This window comes from Notamacropus eugenii, chromosome 6 (genome assembly GCF_028372415.1).
Source record: "Notamacropus eugenii isolate mMacEug1 chromosome 6, mMacEug1.pri_v2, whole genome shotgun sequence".
Classification (NCBI taxonomy): domain Eukaryota; kingdom Metazoa; phylum Chordata; class Mammalia; order Diprotodontia; family Macropodidae; genus Notamacropus; species Notamacropus eugenii.
Window position 1 is genome coordinate 48,432,175 of NC_092877.1, and position 17,788 is coordinate 48,449,962.

Here is a 17,788-nt window from a genome sequence, read left to right on the forward strand (position 1 = left end):
ACAGAAGGTCCACCCTGCTCAAGGAAGCAAATCAATGCTCCAGAAAATGATTATCACTTTTATATTTATTGGGAGAATAATGTCTCTTTTCTGTGCTTCCTTGTTAGACATTGAAGTCCCCTTGTTTTCCTATGACAAACACTGAAAAACTCTAGAATCCTCACATACCAAATATGGTCATCAAAAAGAGGCCCGCCTAGAAACTGGTAACAAGTAAAATGGCTCTTGGAGGGCCAATGAAATTTTGTAAACTGTCTGGAAGGAAAGCCTAAATATGCAATTTACATTTCACCACTTTACTTGCAAACCACCTTCTTTTCTCTTCTAGCAAGGTACTATGCCTTTGTGTACACAGGAGAAATCTAAACTGCAGTTTTGCTACATTTCTGGAAAATCTAACATGCAACAAAAAAGTTAAAAAAAAAAACAACAACCAACCAAAACCAAATTGAGGCTTAAGTATTTACACATATTTTTTTTTCAATCCATAGAAGGTATCTTTTCAGTGGCATCCTCCCTGATACTTTGCTTTCATTTGTCCCAAAGAATTGGGGGGAGGGTGAACCAGGAGAAACCACTCATTTGAGAAACTGGGAAACTTAGTTTACCAATGGGAAACTTGGAAACAACGGTAAAATTTAAGAAATCTTCCCATTTGAAAACCAATTAGGAAGTATGATCCAATTTTTAAAAATTCAATTTATATCAAACTCTTCAGGGCTATATTATGAAAAAACAGACTCATCTCTGTTAAAAGGCTTTAAATTTCTCTGTATATTCCACTGTACAGAGAGGCCTTAAGTTCTTAAAGGTTATGGGAGTGAAAGAGAAACTCTGGTGCATCCTTCTAGGCTAGAAAACCTCTGAACAGTAGAACATCTTATGGACTGTGTCGACTAACTAAGAACCACCTCAACTAAGCTTACAGAGTTCCCTCACTAGAAGCTGGTCATCAGATGATTAATTTGTCCACTACAATACAAAAAGCAAAAATATAAAGTAGCCCTTGGCTATACCCAACCCTCTTTCCATATTCACAATTATACTAGTAGAATGGTTGGAAAAGAAAGTGTTAAAAATCATAGTTTCAAAGCAGTCTATTGATACTAATTAATCTGCAGGCATTCTAATGTTCCACAAGTTAATATACTAACTTGAGGAAGTGAAGCATATCTATATTGACCCTATCATTATAAATGAAACCATAAGATAAGGATGACTGGGAAAAAGAAGTAGGCCAGTCATCTAATGAGAATGAGTGGACAGAAGGACAATTTAAAGTGACAAAATGGCACCCTTGAGATCCCAAAAGGACGGTAGAGAGATGACAGAGCTGGAGAAAGGAGACCTGACTTTGGATTCCAGCTCTGGTACTGATCAGCATGCAAATTCTTTACCTTTTCTCAATTTCCTCATCTGTATAATGTGAACATCACCACTTACAAGGTTGTGGGAAGAAAAACATTTCATAAAGTTTTATCTAAATGTAACTTATTCTTAGTAATTCTCATCCATAGAAGGCTTTGTTTAAAACATGAGCTAAAATGGCCAAGATACAGTGGCTGAAATTTGCATGTGTGAAAAATAGCCACATGCATAAATAAAAACAAAATGTTTCTAATGTCACATACTATTCATCCCTCCCTCCCCCACTATTCTTGATTCATAAATACAGTCCCTACGCAAACAAATCAGTGGTTCCCTGTTGCCAACAGAATAAAAATACAAACTCTTTCCCCTGATATTTAAATTCCTCTATATCCATTCCCAACCTATTCCTCCAGTCTTATTTAACAGGGCCCTCTGAGATCAGCTATCTCTTCTCTGTAAATCTTATATGTCCTTAGTTATTTACATGTCTCTCCCATTAAAATGTTCACTCCTTGAGAGCAGGGACTATTTTCCCCCTTTCTTCATATCTCCAGCACAATACCTGGAACATAGGAAGTACTTTAGCAAATGTTCATTGACTGACCAACTTTATGCACACTGTCTGCTACTGCCCAATGAAGTCCTGAAACATACTCTCTCTGACTCCTGAAACCTTTCTTGATCTGTAAGGCTCAGTTCAGCTGCCATCTTCTCCACGAAGCCTTCCTTGATCCTAGTCAAAAAAAGATCTCTTCCTTCTCACATTTTTCTAGAACATTTTATCTTGATTTCTCTATCACACTCATTTGTGTGCAATCTTTGCTTTTAGAGGATAAATTTGGGGAGGTTGTTATTTTTCTGTTTTGTATTAACAGCACTCAGCCTTGCACATACTACTTGCTTTGTAAGGATTTGCTGAATTGATTGAAAACACGAGAATAACATGTGACAATGCTGCTACACTTAATTGGAGCTCTCTGCAAAATGCCTGAAGAACTAGCTTTTCTGATGGTAACAATGTTATAAATTTGCTATTTGTTCAAAAGCCTGAAGCCAGCTAGTTAGGTAGCTCTTTTGGTGATGACTCATGCCTCATCATAGTCTAGCCACTAGTGACCTCGGGTTCTTAAAATGCCAAGGGTAGCAAGGATGTAAACGATCTGGCACAGAGAGACTACTGGCCCAGTTGCTCCCTTCAAAATATCATTCATAATTGTTCCCTTCTCTTTATTCACATCAGCCACCACCAAATCTCAGGGCTTCAGCACTTCTGCCCAGGACTACAGCAGCGACCTCCCAAATAGGTATTCCTGCCTCAAGGCACCTCCCCTCCCCCAGAGCCATGTCAGACCTCAAAGTACTTTTCCTAAAGTCAGATGACATCACTCCTCTAACTCAAAAATCCAATGGTTCTTCATTTGGTGAAGAAGATGGCTCAGAATAATTTTTTAAAAGCATAAAATAATTAAGATTACACAGGAAACAGTGCTATCAAAATAATGAACTCCAGGTTAAACGTCCCAGCTTTAGATCAAAACATAGAGAAAGCATTTATCAAGTGGTTACTTCATGCCAGGCAAACAAAGGCCTTGAATGCAAACATAAGCAAGCAAGATAGACCTTGCTTTCAAAAAGCTTATACTAGAATGGGATGAGACAGTACATAAAAGGGGGAGGGGTACCCAACCAGTAAGGCTTAGAGATGCCCAGGAACTACTGAGGTGATTTGGATCCAGGCAGCTGCACAATGAAGCCCAGAGTGGTTCTGGAGTGGACAATGAAGCCCAGAGTGGTTCTGGAGTGGAAACTGCAGAGGAGCGGACTGCCAGAAGATTCCCTATCCTGGCTATGGCTGAAAAGTACTCCAGAGGTCACTTGGATCTGTTTGGTTTTTAAAGCCCTCCACAGTCCTTTCTATCCTCATTTATATACTTTACTCATCCTCCAGCATTATGCATGTCAGTCAATGGTAAGAGACCTGCTTGATGTGCATTACATAGCCCCTCCCCAAGCTATCCCACATACCTGCAATGCTCTCCCCTCTATATCTTTGCCTCATTTCCTTCAAAATTCATCATGCTCTTTGCTGATCCACCCCAGCTGTCAGTTCCCTCTCCTCCAGTATCACCTATTTATTTTTACATATTTACAGACTATACATGTTGTCTTTTTTGAAAGAATGTAAAGTCTCTGAGTCTTTGAGACCAGGGACTGTTTGATTTTTCTCTATTCTCCCCTAATGCCTATCACATAGGAGTTAAGAAATACTAACTGGTTTAGTGACCATTTGCTACCCAAGGATCAGGTTGGCTGTGGGAGGAAAAAAATTTTTTTGACACAGTAATTCTCAAAACACAACTATTAAATTGTGGAAGGCCTATGATCTACCCCAACAGTATTCATAATCACAAAACCAACGATTTTTGCATCACTGAAGCTGCCCTACAAGAATTCTGTTCAGTTCTTTCTTTGGGATTTACACTTTCCTCTTTCCAAACTCTCCTGTCAGCATAAGCACCAAAAAGATGGATCACAGACATGGAATCATATGATCTGATGCAAAGACTGAGAAGATAATAGCTGATATCAGTCCATATTCATTTGATGGTTAGATTGCTATTTGTAGCCCTAAATGCTCCAGCACTGGGCCACTAAAGGAACTTCGCTCAGTTACAATAATATCTGGCCAATTTGACCAGGAATACATTTAGGTGGCTGAGATGTGAGGAGCTGAAAAAAGTTTAGCAGAGATTCAGGAAGAGTACATTTCACTGGAAGCATACAAATGGGCCTACGGAAGACAAAAAGATGGAGCCAAGATGCTAATTACAACTCAAATGCACTGTCACTCATGTATTTCTCATAACTGCCATTCAAAACCTTGTTTATAGTATTTCAAAATTCTTTCACTAATCTCTCTTGTAGATGCACTTTGCATATGCATCATTGATCTATATTCATTCATCCTTACATTTCAGAAGTTAACTGTTAAATTGAAAGTTGTTTCTTATCCACAACAGTATTAATATATTCATCTCTGCATGTAAAAAAAATGAAAGGAATAGAAATAGATATCAACTCATTTTCATCCCTCCAACAGCCCTAAAACAGACAGATGCATGGATTATCATCCCCATTTTACAGAAGAGGAAGATGAGACTCAGGGAACTGAAATGACCTTGTCAAAGGTCATACAGTTAAGCGCCAGAGCTGGAAATCAAAATCAGGACCCTTGTGACTCCTGATCCAATACTTTATTTTGCTATACCAAACAGCCCTTCCAGATGCCACTGGATGAAAAACTAAAACTGACATATAACACTGTGTTCAAAAATATCTATTTGTGTCTAAGAGAGAAGAATGAACTCTGTTGATTCATTCAGCAAACACGAAGGATCTACTACCTCCATGGAATACTCTGCACTAGGCACAGAGAACATTCCCTCTCTTTGTTCAAACCCCTAGTACACCCATCCCTGGAGTGCGATGTACTTATCTGGGCCCTGGAATGAAACAATGACTCATCAATTGGTCCATCTGTTCCAATCTGATAACTGACTGAAGAAGAATCATATACACCCTAAACTCAACTCAACAAATACTAAGTGACTATAACATGTAAGACCTGGGCTCAGGCAGGTCTAGAATTACAAAAACAAAGACCAAACAGTTCAACCCCTCAGGGAGTTGACAGCTTCCTAAAATGATATAACACTATACAAGTAAATATAAAGTAACACAAAGTAATTTCAAGATGGAGAAAGTAGTGCTACTAATTGGGGGCAAGAGAGGTCAGGAAAGGCCTTATGGAGGAAGTGACTTATGAACTATGTTTTGAAGGGAGCTGAATATTCAACCAGTAGGAACTAAGAAAACATTCCAGACAAGGGGAGCCCCTTGGAAGGTGCAGAGAAGTAGAGAATAGAGTGTTGTTCATGTGCAATGCTAACAGGGTAGTCCAACTGGAACACAGAGTATATTGGTTTATCAACAAGGATTAATTAAGCCCTTACTATATATCAGACAATGTATTAAGAGACAAAAAAACAGTCCCTGCCTTCAAGGGGGAATGGGAAAGAAAACCCATACATAACTAGGAACATAGAAACTATGTAAAGAGTAGATGAGGGAATTGCTAGCCACCTGGCAATTGCCCATCAGCTGATGCTAATTAAACTTTTTAGTCTTCTAAAAAAAAAGTAGCAGGAAGATAACTGAAAGAGGAGGGCACCAGCCTAGTTCTGGGGAAAGGGCTCTTGCAGGTGGAATCTGAGAAGAGTACTGAAGGAAGCTCAGAGATGAAGGTAAGCATTGCAGCAATGAAACTGGAATGGCAGGTCACAGCCAAATTGTGAATGGTTTTAAATTCCTGGAAGATATGCTAGAGGCAACCAGCAGTCATGGAAGATTTTTTGTTTTTGTTTTTGGGGTGTGAAATGGCCAGGTTCATGTTTATTATTCTAAATAGGCAGCTAGGCTGAACAAAGTATATGTGGGAAGAGGAAGATAGTCTGCTGAGCCTGGAGTCTTTCAATTTCCATTTTTTAGACCTGAACAATGGGGAGCCCAATTGATTACTTCAACAGTGCAGGCAAGAGGTGATGAGGGTCTGGCTCAGGAAACAGAGAAGAGTATGTAGGCAAGATATGTTGTGAAAATAGGGTTGACAAGACCTAACAACTAACTGGATAAGGAAGCTGAAACAGGAAAAAGTAAGAACAAAATGAAGACTTCAAGTCTAGGTAATTGGATATACCTGTATAGAGGTACCTCGAACAGAAAAAGGTCTAAAGGGGGATGGCTGTCTACAGGACATAAGGTTGGAAATAGCCAGCGGGCAGGTAAAGATGTGGGGATGGAAGTTCAGGAGTGAGATTAGGGTTGGCTGTCCCCAACAAGTAGTAATTTGTCCCTTATTTAAAGTAAAGGCATATTTAAAATCATTATTGGGAATGGAAAAAACCTCAAAAACAAACCTTAGAAATGTTTAGGACTCTGCCTAATCTTGTAGGTGGATATCTTGGAGGATACCCATGCTTTTCTAGAACATATGCTCTGATGATACTACATACACTAGGCACAAAGCATGAATCCCAGGTCTTACACAGCACAGTTGTCCAAAATCATAAGATACTTGGAAGGGTTTGTCAGAGGCAACAAATTGTTCATCTATTCAAATTCCTAGTTCCAGAATTTCCTCTTACATGAATTTCTTACTTTGCAGCATACTAGAATTTCTTCATGAGAAGTGAAGAAGTCAAAAAGCAGTTTTAAAACAAAGGGCAGGCACAGAAATTGGAAGAAGCTGGAAACTGCATTTCTAGGGTGTGTCTAACACAGTGACCCCTCTGGGTTTGCATATGCAGTACACAAAATTTAATTTTTGAATGGAATTTGAATTCTCAAAGATGGTAAATGTTTATTGTCATATCTCCTTCCTTCCTCAGCTAAACTTAAAAAAGAAGTTGCCTGCCCTCTTTGCCTGCACTTCCTCTCTTCATATTCTTGAGAGCAGGGGCTGCTTTTTGCTTTTATTTGCATCCCCAGCACTTAGCAGGGTCTGGCTCAAAGGAAGCACTTATTAAATATTTTTTGACTGACTTCTTTAAGACTATGAAATTTGGCTTCTTATCTCATCCATTCAAATAGGAAATGCTCGGTCAAGCTGTTTTCATCTTTCTTGACCTCTCTGATGTATGACAATGTCAATCACTATTCTCCGATACATCCTCTCCTCTGTGTTTTCATGACACTTCTCTCTCCTGGTTCTCCTCTTAACTTTTTAATTGTTCCTTCTCAGTCTATCTTTTGCAGGTTCATAATCTTTTTGGTAGGTATATCTGAAAGCTTCTCTCTATACTCTCTCACTTTGTAACTTCAACCCACAGTGACTCATGTGTTAATTATCATCTCTATGCAGATGACTCCCAGATCCTAGATATCACAAATCTAGACTCTCTCCTGAGTTCCAGTCCCACTGGAAATGTAAAACTGAATGTCCCATAAACATCTCAAACAATACATCAGAAGCAAGAACTCATTATTTTCTGCCATGACACACACTTCTTCAAAACTTCCATATTTCTATCAAAGGTCCTACTGTTCTTCTAGTCTACCAGGTTCACAACCTTTTGACTTCTTTTCTCCTTCACCCCACATGTTCACCCACTTGTCAAATCTAGTTTTTTTTTTTTATCTCTACAGCATCACTGATCCCTTCTTGAGTACTCTGATGGAGGTTCTCCATCACCTCCCACCAAGTCTCTTTCTTTTCCAGTGCATTCTCTACTTAGTTGTCAAAGGGATCTTCCTAAAAGCACACACAGGTCTGATTAGGTCACATGCCCATCCCCACCTTCAATAAATGCCACTGACTCCCTATTGCCTACAGGATCACATAGAAAATTCTTTATTTGGAATTTAAAGTCCTTCAAAATTTGGTCCCTTTCTCCCTTTCTTAGAGTTGCAGTTTGGCTCCAAATGTCCAAAAGTGACAATGGCCATCTTGATGTTTCTTAACCAAGATACTCCACCTTCAGACTCTGGGCATTTGCACCTGTGGTCCCTAATGCCCAAATGCTCTCCCACCTCATCCCCATCATCTGAACTTCCTGGCAAAATACCACCTTCTACAAGAAGCTTATACAATCCATTCCAGTGTCCTGTAATGCTAGTACCTCCCCTCAGAGACTACCTCTAATTTAATACATACACACAAACACACATACACATACACATGTGCACACACACTGTATGTACACTGTTATTTTCAGGCTCTCTCCTCCATTAGACTGTGACCTGCTTGAGAAGAGGGATGATTTTTTGCCTTTCTTTGTATGTCTAGGGTTTTCACACAGGAACTAGCACAAAGCAGGTCCCTAATAAATACTGACTGACTATTCACGTTTCCACTACCTTGATTCAGTCTTTCCCCACTTCTCACCAGGAATACTACAATACTGGTCTTCATGCCTTGGATCCATTCCACCACTACCACCACCCCCTACACAGTTATCAAAGTGCATTTCCTTAGGCACCAGATCATGCTACCCTCCAAATCAATAAACTCCAGTAGTTCCTGGTTACCTCTAGGATCAAACATAAATTCTCTTTTTGAATTTGAAAACCTTTCGTTCCCTAACTCCAAGCCTACTTTTCCAAGTTATTTGTGCCCCCCCCCCCCATTGAGAAGGTATTTACTCCTCACCCCCACCTCTTAGAATCCCTTACTTCCTCCAAGACTCAACTCCAGCACTACTTTGCCATGAAGTCTTTCTGATCCTCCCCTGCTTCCCAAGCTGCTAGCTCTCTCCCTTTCAAAATTACTTTGGGTTGATTTTGTATTTATTTGTACACATTTGTCTCCTCAGCTGCCTAAGGGAAGGGACTTCATTTGTGGTTTTATATCCCTAACGTTAGCAGAGCATTTGACACGTAGTAGGCACTTAATAAGTTTTTAATTGATTCATTAGGGAAAAGGAAAGCTTGAATCCGATAAAAACTGCAACTGTCCTTGGATGTTTTTTCACAAAATATGACTTGGAAGGAATATCAGAGAGTATCTAGGCTAACTTGAAATAGGGTCCTCCTGTAAATATTCTGACAAGTGGACATCCAGCCTGAAGAAAGAAAAAAGGCAAGAAGGAAGGAAAGAATCAAACAAGCACTTATTAAGCATCTACTGTGGTCCAGGCTCTGTGCTAAGTGTTTTACAAATATTACCTCATCTGGACCTGAACTCAATTTTTCCTGATTCCATAACTGGAGCTCTATCTACTGTGCTCCCTAGCTGCCCATCCTACTTTTGAAAAGCCCTAATTATTAGGGAATCTTTTCCTTATATTGGGCCAAAATTTGTCTCCATCCCACTGCTTCTAGTTTTACCTTCTGAGGCCAAAGACAAATCTAATCCTTCTGACACAAGTAAGTCTTTTTTTCATCTCCTGGCTAAATATGCCCTGTCTTTTTGAGTCATAAGGTCTGAAACAACTCACTGTAGTGGATGGGCAGGTAGGGGTTATCCTCTCTGGGCCAAGGGTTAAACACACCAGGAGCAAAGGCCTAGCACCTTCACAGAACTGCTGGGGAATGGAAAACTCTTGCTTTGATTGAAATAATGACATGTACTACAACATTACAAATCAATCTGCTGCACAGTAATAATCAGAAATTGTACCCAGTACCAGGGAAATTAAGTAAACAAAATTCAACTCCCACAGAAAAATCTCTGGCTATAATTAATTTGTCATTTCCTGTATTCACAACACTAAAATCTTAATAGAGAATTATACTGAGTAAAAAAGAATTTTTAAAAGTACTACTTTCTTTTAAAAAATGTACATGGCTGAATTTTTTTAAAAAATTGACAATATATGCAAATAAAAAATTGTCTTAGCTCATAAAACAATCTTTTGTCCAACTTGTCTTTTCCTGAAAAGTATGGCAAACAAATCTGGACCAAGAAGCCTTAAGAGTGGGGGAAGTAGCAAAGGCAAAAAACACCAGAAAAACACCCTTCCCTTGAGTCTGATCCTTCAGCAAGGGCCTCTGAGCACAGACCCGAGACCCAGTGGACATGTGTCAGAGCCACGTAGCAAAGTGAATGCAGCACACCACCATGAATTCTTCCCTGGCAGGGGGAAGACAGATGCCTGTGGGATTTAAGTTTCTGGACATATTAAGTACATCTTACTTAGAATGCACAATTTTAATGCCTGTGGTTTTAGTCCAAATGCTATTAAACAGATTTAAAGTATGCCCAAACAAATGGAGATCTATAAGTACTTCCGGAGCAATTACAGGACAAATTAGGCAAAGATTTAAAAAGCATCACTAGTCAGTTACTCCCTCAACTCTGCCAGTTTTACAAAGAGGAAGTTGGCCCTTGAGATCCACTACAGAGAGCTGGTGAGTCACCAAGGAAGGCAATTGCTGAAGCAGTCCGCAAACCTAACAATGGTGACTACCTCCAGTTGAAAACAGATAATCTGTTTGGCATTTTTAAAAAGGTGAAAAAGCAAGACGTTAAGTATTTGCCCATTGACTTTGGGTTATCTTGAGCACCACTTGCTAGGGCAGCCTGACACTGCACAGACTAAGACTGTATGCCCCAAAGGGCAAAGCCCCTTGAGTGTTCATTCCTCCGGTTCCCTTTCACAGAAGTCCATCTATTTCCTAAGTGGCCAAAACAACGAGGTACTTTCCCTTCCAAACCATCGGGGTAAAAATGTAAAAACTCTGTGACATCACTGTGACACTGTGACACTTCTGGAAAAAAAAGACACATTTTTGTGATCTTCATTAACAATTTTGATAACTGAAAAGGTTAACTGTAATCTTGAATGAAAAAAAAATTCCATCACTCTTTATCTCTAACACAGGGTACAAAAGTGACATTTGGTAATGGATTATAATGTTATCGTTACATAGACACAGTGCAGCAGTTTCAGAGTTGACAAAGCATTTCTATATACGCTCTCTCTCCACGAGTTCACACAACAGACTAGGATGCTATGCTAGGCAGAGCTCATCCAAAGAATCACAAAGACAGGGGCTACTCTGCCAATGGTGATGTAAATTTTGAAAATTAATGGCTACTGATGATTTAATCATTCACTTTGAATTAGGAGATGTTTGCAAAAGTTCAATCCATCCAAGTTACATTTCAAATCAACCAATTTGGCCATACATTTGATAATAACTTTTAAATAGTATTAACAAAGATTTTTAAAACACATGGAATAAAGCAGAATCTTAAAATTTCAGCCATTAAAAAAAAAGTAGTATGGAATAGTCAGCATGGTCCAGTTCAGTTTAGCTGGTTTAAAGAGGCTAGGAGAGGGGTGGGAGATAGGGTTGGGAGGAAGATGGGAGATGAGATCACAGTTCAGCTTAGTTTCTTTCTTTTCCCCCAGCTAGCAAAGCACTTATTTTGCAAATGGACTTAAAAAAACAAGTTCAATTTCATCCGGTGTAGGAAGGTGTGGTTATGGGATACTTTGAAAGTGAAAGAAAAGGGATCCATAGTACAATTTGTATTTTAGACACCAGAGACCAAATGTAAACTAACAGGATACACACACACACACACACACACACACACACACACACACACACACACACACACAAACACACACACACACACACACACACAGGCACGCGCAAGAGCTACCTTGCAACAGAGTAGATATCTCCTTTAGGAATATTTACCCCAATTTCAGACTTATAGAAGTGATTGTTGAAAACTGAAAACAAATTATTTAACTTTTTTTTAAAAAGGAATATTTACCCCACATTGTATAATGCAGAGTAGCTCCCTATGCTTATTAGATAAAATACATTATATTATACTAGCCTTTCAAGGCCCTCCCCAAACTGGCTCCAAAAGACTGCTCTAGCCCCTTTCAGATTATACCCTTTTGGGTACTCTTCATTAGAATAAACTGGTTTATTGTGTGGATTTTACCTTGCCCCCTTCCCCCCCATGCTTTGTGCAGGCTTTCTTCTGGGTGCAGAAGACACTGTCTATTCTTCTGACTGCTCAAATTCTTCCCTTTTCTTCAAGGTCCAGCTCTATTGCCTCGTTCAAGAAGAACTCTGAGTAGTATGCTTGCATACGTTTCTATTTTTGTATTTTAGGGCAGTGTTTTGCAAATAGGTCTCTAAAATGATAGGCATGTTCCCCCTCTTCCCCAAATGTTTTCTGGTTCATTTCTTCACTCGTTCACTATTTCTGACTCCTCCATTTCCAATAAACTGTCCCTGGGATAGTCTCCCAGTTCCAAGAAAGGTATTCTAGATAGAGGCATTTTTCTTAGGCCTTAAACCTTATCTTAAGAGGAAGGAAGGGGTGGGAAAGGGGGAAAGGGGGCAGAGACACACACAAACAGACACACACAAGGAGGAAAGGAGAAAGAGAGAGGCAGATTATTAATATTGCTTTTTCTAAAAAGCTAGATTTTAGATGTCTAAAAATTCTAGTTCTAGAATAAGGCCATACATATTAGCAGTTTTATTCAAAACCTCAGGGTTCCCAAACAACAGATGGAAATTCTAACTTTTTTATTTTTTTCCTGTTTTTTGCAAGGGCTTGGTCCCAGAGTTACAGTATGTCTTTAAGGATTAAACAACAATAGAGGTGCTAAGAGATAAGTATTACTAATGATAACCAAATTAAGTAAGTCTTATTTAATGGCAGTTATCTTTTCTCATTTTATATGCTTAAAACTATAAAAAGTTGAATGGATAAATCTTGGTTTAAAATTATTACAGAAAATGTGTCAAAAACTAAGCTGTTCAAATAAAGTATTTCAGAGCCAGATCAGTTGCCTTTCTTTTTGGCACCCCCTTTCCAGGAAGTCAGGCCAAGTACTCTGGCTCCTGGCCAAGGAAAGTTCTAGCATTTAATTGAGGCAGCAGAACTTCCCAGGTAGCTTCTCTGATATTCTTAAAAGAACAGTTTTTTTCAGTCTAGACTGGCAATAAATGTATACTATGAGGGCAAAGCCTTAGAATAACACTTGGCAAAAATGTGGGGTTATACACAGTGGGGGTTGTAGGAAATGGCTATGGGATGATTTCAGTTTTGTAGATCACTTTCATTAAAGGGGGCAAGATAGCAGGCAGGCATGAGTTCTGCTTTCAAGCCGGCCGTGCTACTTTTATTGTTTGCTTGTTGCTAGACCACATTAAAATCCTGACACCTGCAGCCCAGAAGCTGCAGAAGAAAAGTGGTAGCATGGGACAGGAGTAAGAGCACTGGACTCACAGGACCACGGTTCAAAACTGAATTTGACACTCATTACCAAGGTCACCTTGGACCTCAGTTTTCTCTTCTGTAAAATGGCGCAGAAGTATACTAGATAGCCTCTGCGATCTCTTCCAACTCTAGAGCTATGATCTCATAGATCATACAGCATATGATCTCTTTGGGCAAGTAACACTTTTGAGCCTCAACTTCCTCATCAATACATTGAGGGAGTTCTATAAAATTTACGAAACTATCTAACTTCGAGGACTTCTAAGGTCTCTTCAGGCTCTAAATTTACAATCCTAAGATCCTATAGAAGTAGGGCCACTGCTCCAAGAGTTGTGCTATGTGCTTCCTGTCTGCCCCCCTTAAACACTCACAAAATAGAACAATTCACTTTGCTCAAGGCCAGGAAATACAAGTTGCAATTCCTTTGCACTGAGGATGGCTTTAAGTGCTTAAAAAACAACCCTGCAGTACTATAAAAAGATGGGTAAAAATAATTGATCAAGCCTTATCCCATATCACTTAAGATGTACCATGTACATCTTATCATATTGATCACTCTCAAAAATTCCAAGTATCATTCCCATGCTGATGTAGCTTTTAAATTTTAAGCCATTTCAGTCAAATGTTCCCTTCCTGCAGGGGTCCAAGTCTTTATTCGTATAACTCTCAGGTTTCCTTCTGTGACAAAAAGGCAAGGAAACTACAATGAAGAATGCTGCCCAAGTACAGGAGCTGTCTGGTAACATTATGGTGTGAGGGCTAATGTGTATAGGAGAGGTTTTTGAACTGAGAGTCATGACTGCTGGCTCCACTGTGCCAAGAATTTTACAACTTACAAAAATATTAAGATAGCAGGTTTGAGATTACTTGCTCCTAACAAAAGATTACATTTCTTAAACATAAAACACTAAAGGAAACAGGGAAATAAAAAGTTGCACCAACAAAATGTTTGAAAGACCATGAAATTTTGGAGCTGGAAGGGCCCTTTGATAAAACCTAGTCCAACTCTTCATGTTTAAGATGGAGAAACAGAGATTCAAACAGAGGTAGAGAAATAAATAGAACTCGTTTTCAGTGTCCTAAATGGATTCTGTTCTTAGATTTGAGGACCACAGAAGTCACCTGAGATCAGTTACTGTTCAAAGCCTACTGCCATTCCACTTCTAGTAATTACAAATACAAATAAAGAGAAGTGGGAGGAAGTTATTGGCTGTTGCCTGGAGTCAATTATTATACAACTTTTAAATATCAGTGCAATTAAAAAAATCACAGTGCCTGGGATTAGAGTTCAATTCTATCCAAGAACTGGAGAATAACATTAGTAAAATAAGTTAATGCATTTAAAACTCTTTACAAACCATTGAATGCTACAAAAACAAACTATTAATTAAAAAGCCTTTAATGTGTGAATGTGTTTTTAAAGGAAACACATTGAATGCTGTAAACAATATTTACTTCATGTACATCTACCAATATCTATTGAAAAAAGACTAAACTGTGTTACATTCTGTTTTTAGTTTTTAAATTAAGAGTGAAGACATGACTTTTACCAAAGAATGGTTTCTTTAAAAAAGCAACTTCCCCTTCCTCCCACCTACCTCCCTTCCTCCTTCAGAAAGTTCTTGTAAATGCCAGAAAAAAAACATGGGAAAAAAATCAACCATGTCAAAGTCACTTTAAAAGGCTGCAGGATAATTTTGTAAGTTGGAAGAGTTAAATGAAAATTGGTAGTTGTTATATTAACATAGTAACAAAAGCAGATCATACATATATAATACATTACGAAGTGCTTAAACATCTTAAAGCTAATGTGACTCCCAGAAACATTTTTTTAAATAAAAGAAAATTGGCAGGTAATTTTGCTATGTGGGAATAATAAGTTTAATCTAAAAGCGCTAAATTACATTTAGAACAGTAGGCAAAACCTCAGGAAAATTCTTTGTACAATGATATTAAAATTCATATTTGTGAATTTATTTTGCATTTATTTTCCAAAAGGCAACCAGAACATTAAAAAAATGACCTAGTTGTGCTTCTGTTTTCCGCAGTAAGGATTTAAATCAGAGTTGGATGACTTGGCCCTTTCCCATTGGAACATACTGTAGCAATGATGTTAAAAATCCCTGGATGTTAACCATCTGCAAAATGACTGCAGTTGCTATGTGCACATCTAGTACTTAGAGTCAGAGTTACTTAGCAAACACCATTTCTGTGATGCATTATTACCGAACCATAGATTTTCAGGCTGCAAGGGGCCTGGCCATCAAACATCATCTCACAAATTCGGTGGTTTGTCCTAATTCGCAGTTAAAAAATAATATAGCAGGAGAACAGTCAGTCAGAAGAGTTCTATTGGTCTCAATTCTTTTAAGTGAAGCTAAAAGGATGACTCTTTTCTCCTGTGGCTGCTCGGCCATCCTCTAAAAGCAAGCATTTTATTCATCTTTTTAAAGGCAACGGTTACTGAAATGTACGGATAGCTTCCAAACTCGTATGGCATTTAAGACTACAACAGGTGAAATTTTGACCAAAGTATTCACCCAGAAGATGGTTTCCGAAGATACTCTGACTCATTATCAAAAAGGCAAAACCGACCATCTGCTTCCCTAAACTATTTTCAAAACAAAGAAACACAATAGCCTGAATCAAATCCGGGCGGCAAAATAAAGTTGTTTTTTCTGCTCTCTCCCGGGCTCTCCCTGGCTCTCCCTCTTTGTGTCTCGCTCGCAGTCCGGGGTCTGCGCCGGTGACACCCAGGCCCCGCACTGGCGGTGACAGCCCCCCCACAACCCCCCCCCCAGCAGCAGGCGGAGGAGGGGCTGGGGGCTGGGAGGGGTGTCTAGGCCCCAGCCCAGTCCCCGGGCTCGGCGGGACTTCCTGTTTCACACGGAGAGAGCTAGCAGCCCGAGGCGCCGACCCGCAGCGGCCAGGCCCCCTCCTGGGCCTGGGGCCTGCAGGATTCCGCAGTCACCATCCGGGTCAACCCCGGGGCTCGACGTGGAGGAGGCCCCCCCGGCGGCGGAGCACGCCCCCCTCCCGGCCCCAAGTCCGGGTGAAAAGGGGCCCTTCGCGCCCCCACCCCCTCCGCCTTGCGCGCAGAAACACACACAAACACGGACACACACACAAAGCCAGCGGACAGCTACAGCAGCAGCGAGAGGCGCAGGCTGGGAGAAGGGGGGAGGGAAAGGGGAAGGGGAGAGGAAGCAGGGAGAAGGTGCGGGGAGGGAGCCTCCTCATCCTCGTCCTCGTCCCTGGCCCGGCCCGACGGCCGCCGCAGCCTCGGCGGCCCCGCAGGCTTCCTCCCAGCGGAGCTGGGGCCGAGGCCGGGGTCAGGCCGGGCGTCTCCCCGGCTCGCTCCGCTCCCGCAGGGAGCCCGCCCCCCCGCCCGAGGCCGGAGTCCTTACCGAGAGGCAAGCCCTTGTTGAGCAAGTGCGAACTTCCCATTGAAAGGCAGGTCCGGGGGCGCGGAGGGAGAAGTTGGGGGAGTGAGGCTCCCTCTGGTCCGCAGATGGCGGCGGCCGCTCCGCTTCTCCCCGAGGCGCGCGCCCTCGCCCCCCCACATGCACACACTCCCCACACACGGCCTCCTTCCCTCACCCTCGGCCCGAGTGCGGCTGTCTCCTCTGTGGGAGAGGCAAGCGGGCGGGGCTTGGCGCGGGCAAAATTAATCTCTTGTTTCCAGGCAAGAAAGCCCAGCAAAACGGGCACGGAGGGAGAAAAGAGAAGGCAAGCGACACTCAGGCGGGTAGGCCTGCACAAAAGCGTCCTTGACCCCTCGATCGGATGGTCTCCTTTAAAAATAGGTCAATGACAAGAAAAACAAATTTAGTAGCTGGGAAAAAGTATAGGAAAGCTTGCTGATATATCCTGTACCCAGATCATACTGTAAGCACTTCATCAAAAATCAATGGAATTGAATCTTATAGAGACACTGTAACTGTTAATGAAATAAACCCAGAGAGAGTAACTAAGTATAAAAAGCACTTCCGGCCCTAGGAAAACATGGTATATATTTTGCTGGTAAAATCTTGGCTACAAAATAGTAGTTCAGTGCCTTCCCCCTCCTCCTCCAACTGAAATTAGCATTAAAAGTACTTCTTCACAGAGAATCCACGAGGAAATAGACAGATGGGGGTGGGGTGAAGAAGCCGTTGAATGTGGGGGCTCTTAAAGTTGTTACTTTGTGACAAAAGATGACTGACTACTGCTAAATAAATCTGGCTTCATTCAGAATAATCCTTTCCCCCTTATCAGAAAACTAAAAGGCTCCCCACCCTACTACCTCCAACCATCCAACAACAAAAATGACTTTCCCCTAAGCTATCTTACCTTAAGTATGAAAGACAACAAACCATCTCTGAAAGTCCCAAACTCAAAGACAACAGAGTGTGAGCCCAGAGACAACTCAAGCATCAAGATTACTCCAGAAATCCGCAAGGCAGAAATAGATTTGTGCTGGGGTTAGGAGAAAAGCTAGGTTACCAAATGGTGCGATGGCTATCAGAGGGCAACTAGTAACAGATAATGCCACTGGACCACCTTGCTCCATGAGCAGTCGCCTACAGATGATCAAGTATTGAGAAGTTTTCTTTCTAACCTCTTTCAAGAACCTCTGGACACGGCAATGGTCACTCGTGAGAAACAGAAGGGATGGGT

At 40.8% G+C, this 17,788-nt stretch overlaps 1 protein-coding gene across 21 annotated transcripts in view; it reads right to left on the reverse strand.

Annotated features, from left to right (window-relative positions):
- The window catches only part of CTBP1 (C-terminal binding protein 1), a 456,292-nt gene that overhangs the window by 76,871 nt on the left and 361,633 nt on the right, over window positions 1-17,788 (reverse strand). For 2 of the 21 annotated variants that reach the window (XM_072619946.1, XM_072619938.1), the window contains exon 1: window positions 16,537-16,776. The exons of 15 other annotated variants lie outside the window; for them this stretch is intronic. Coding sequence is in view for 2 of the 6 variants with exons in the window: in XM_072619937.1 (XP_072476038.1) it covers window positions 16,537-16,576 (40 nt within the window). In the remaining 4 variants the exon portion in view is untranslated. Of the gene's footprint in view, window positions 1-16,536; window positions 16,777-17,788 lie in introns of those variants that run through there. 4 more of the 21 variants (XM_072619937.1, XM_072619936.1, XM_072619952.1 and 1 more) reach the window with 3 other exon arrangements.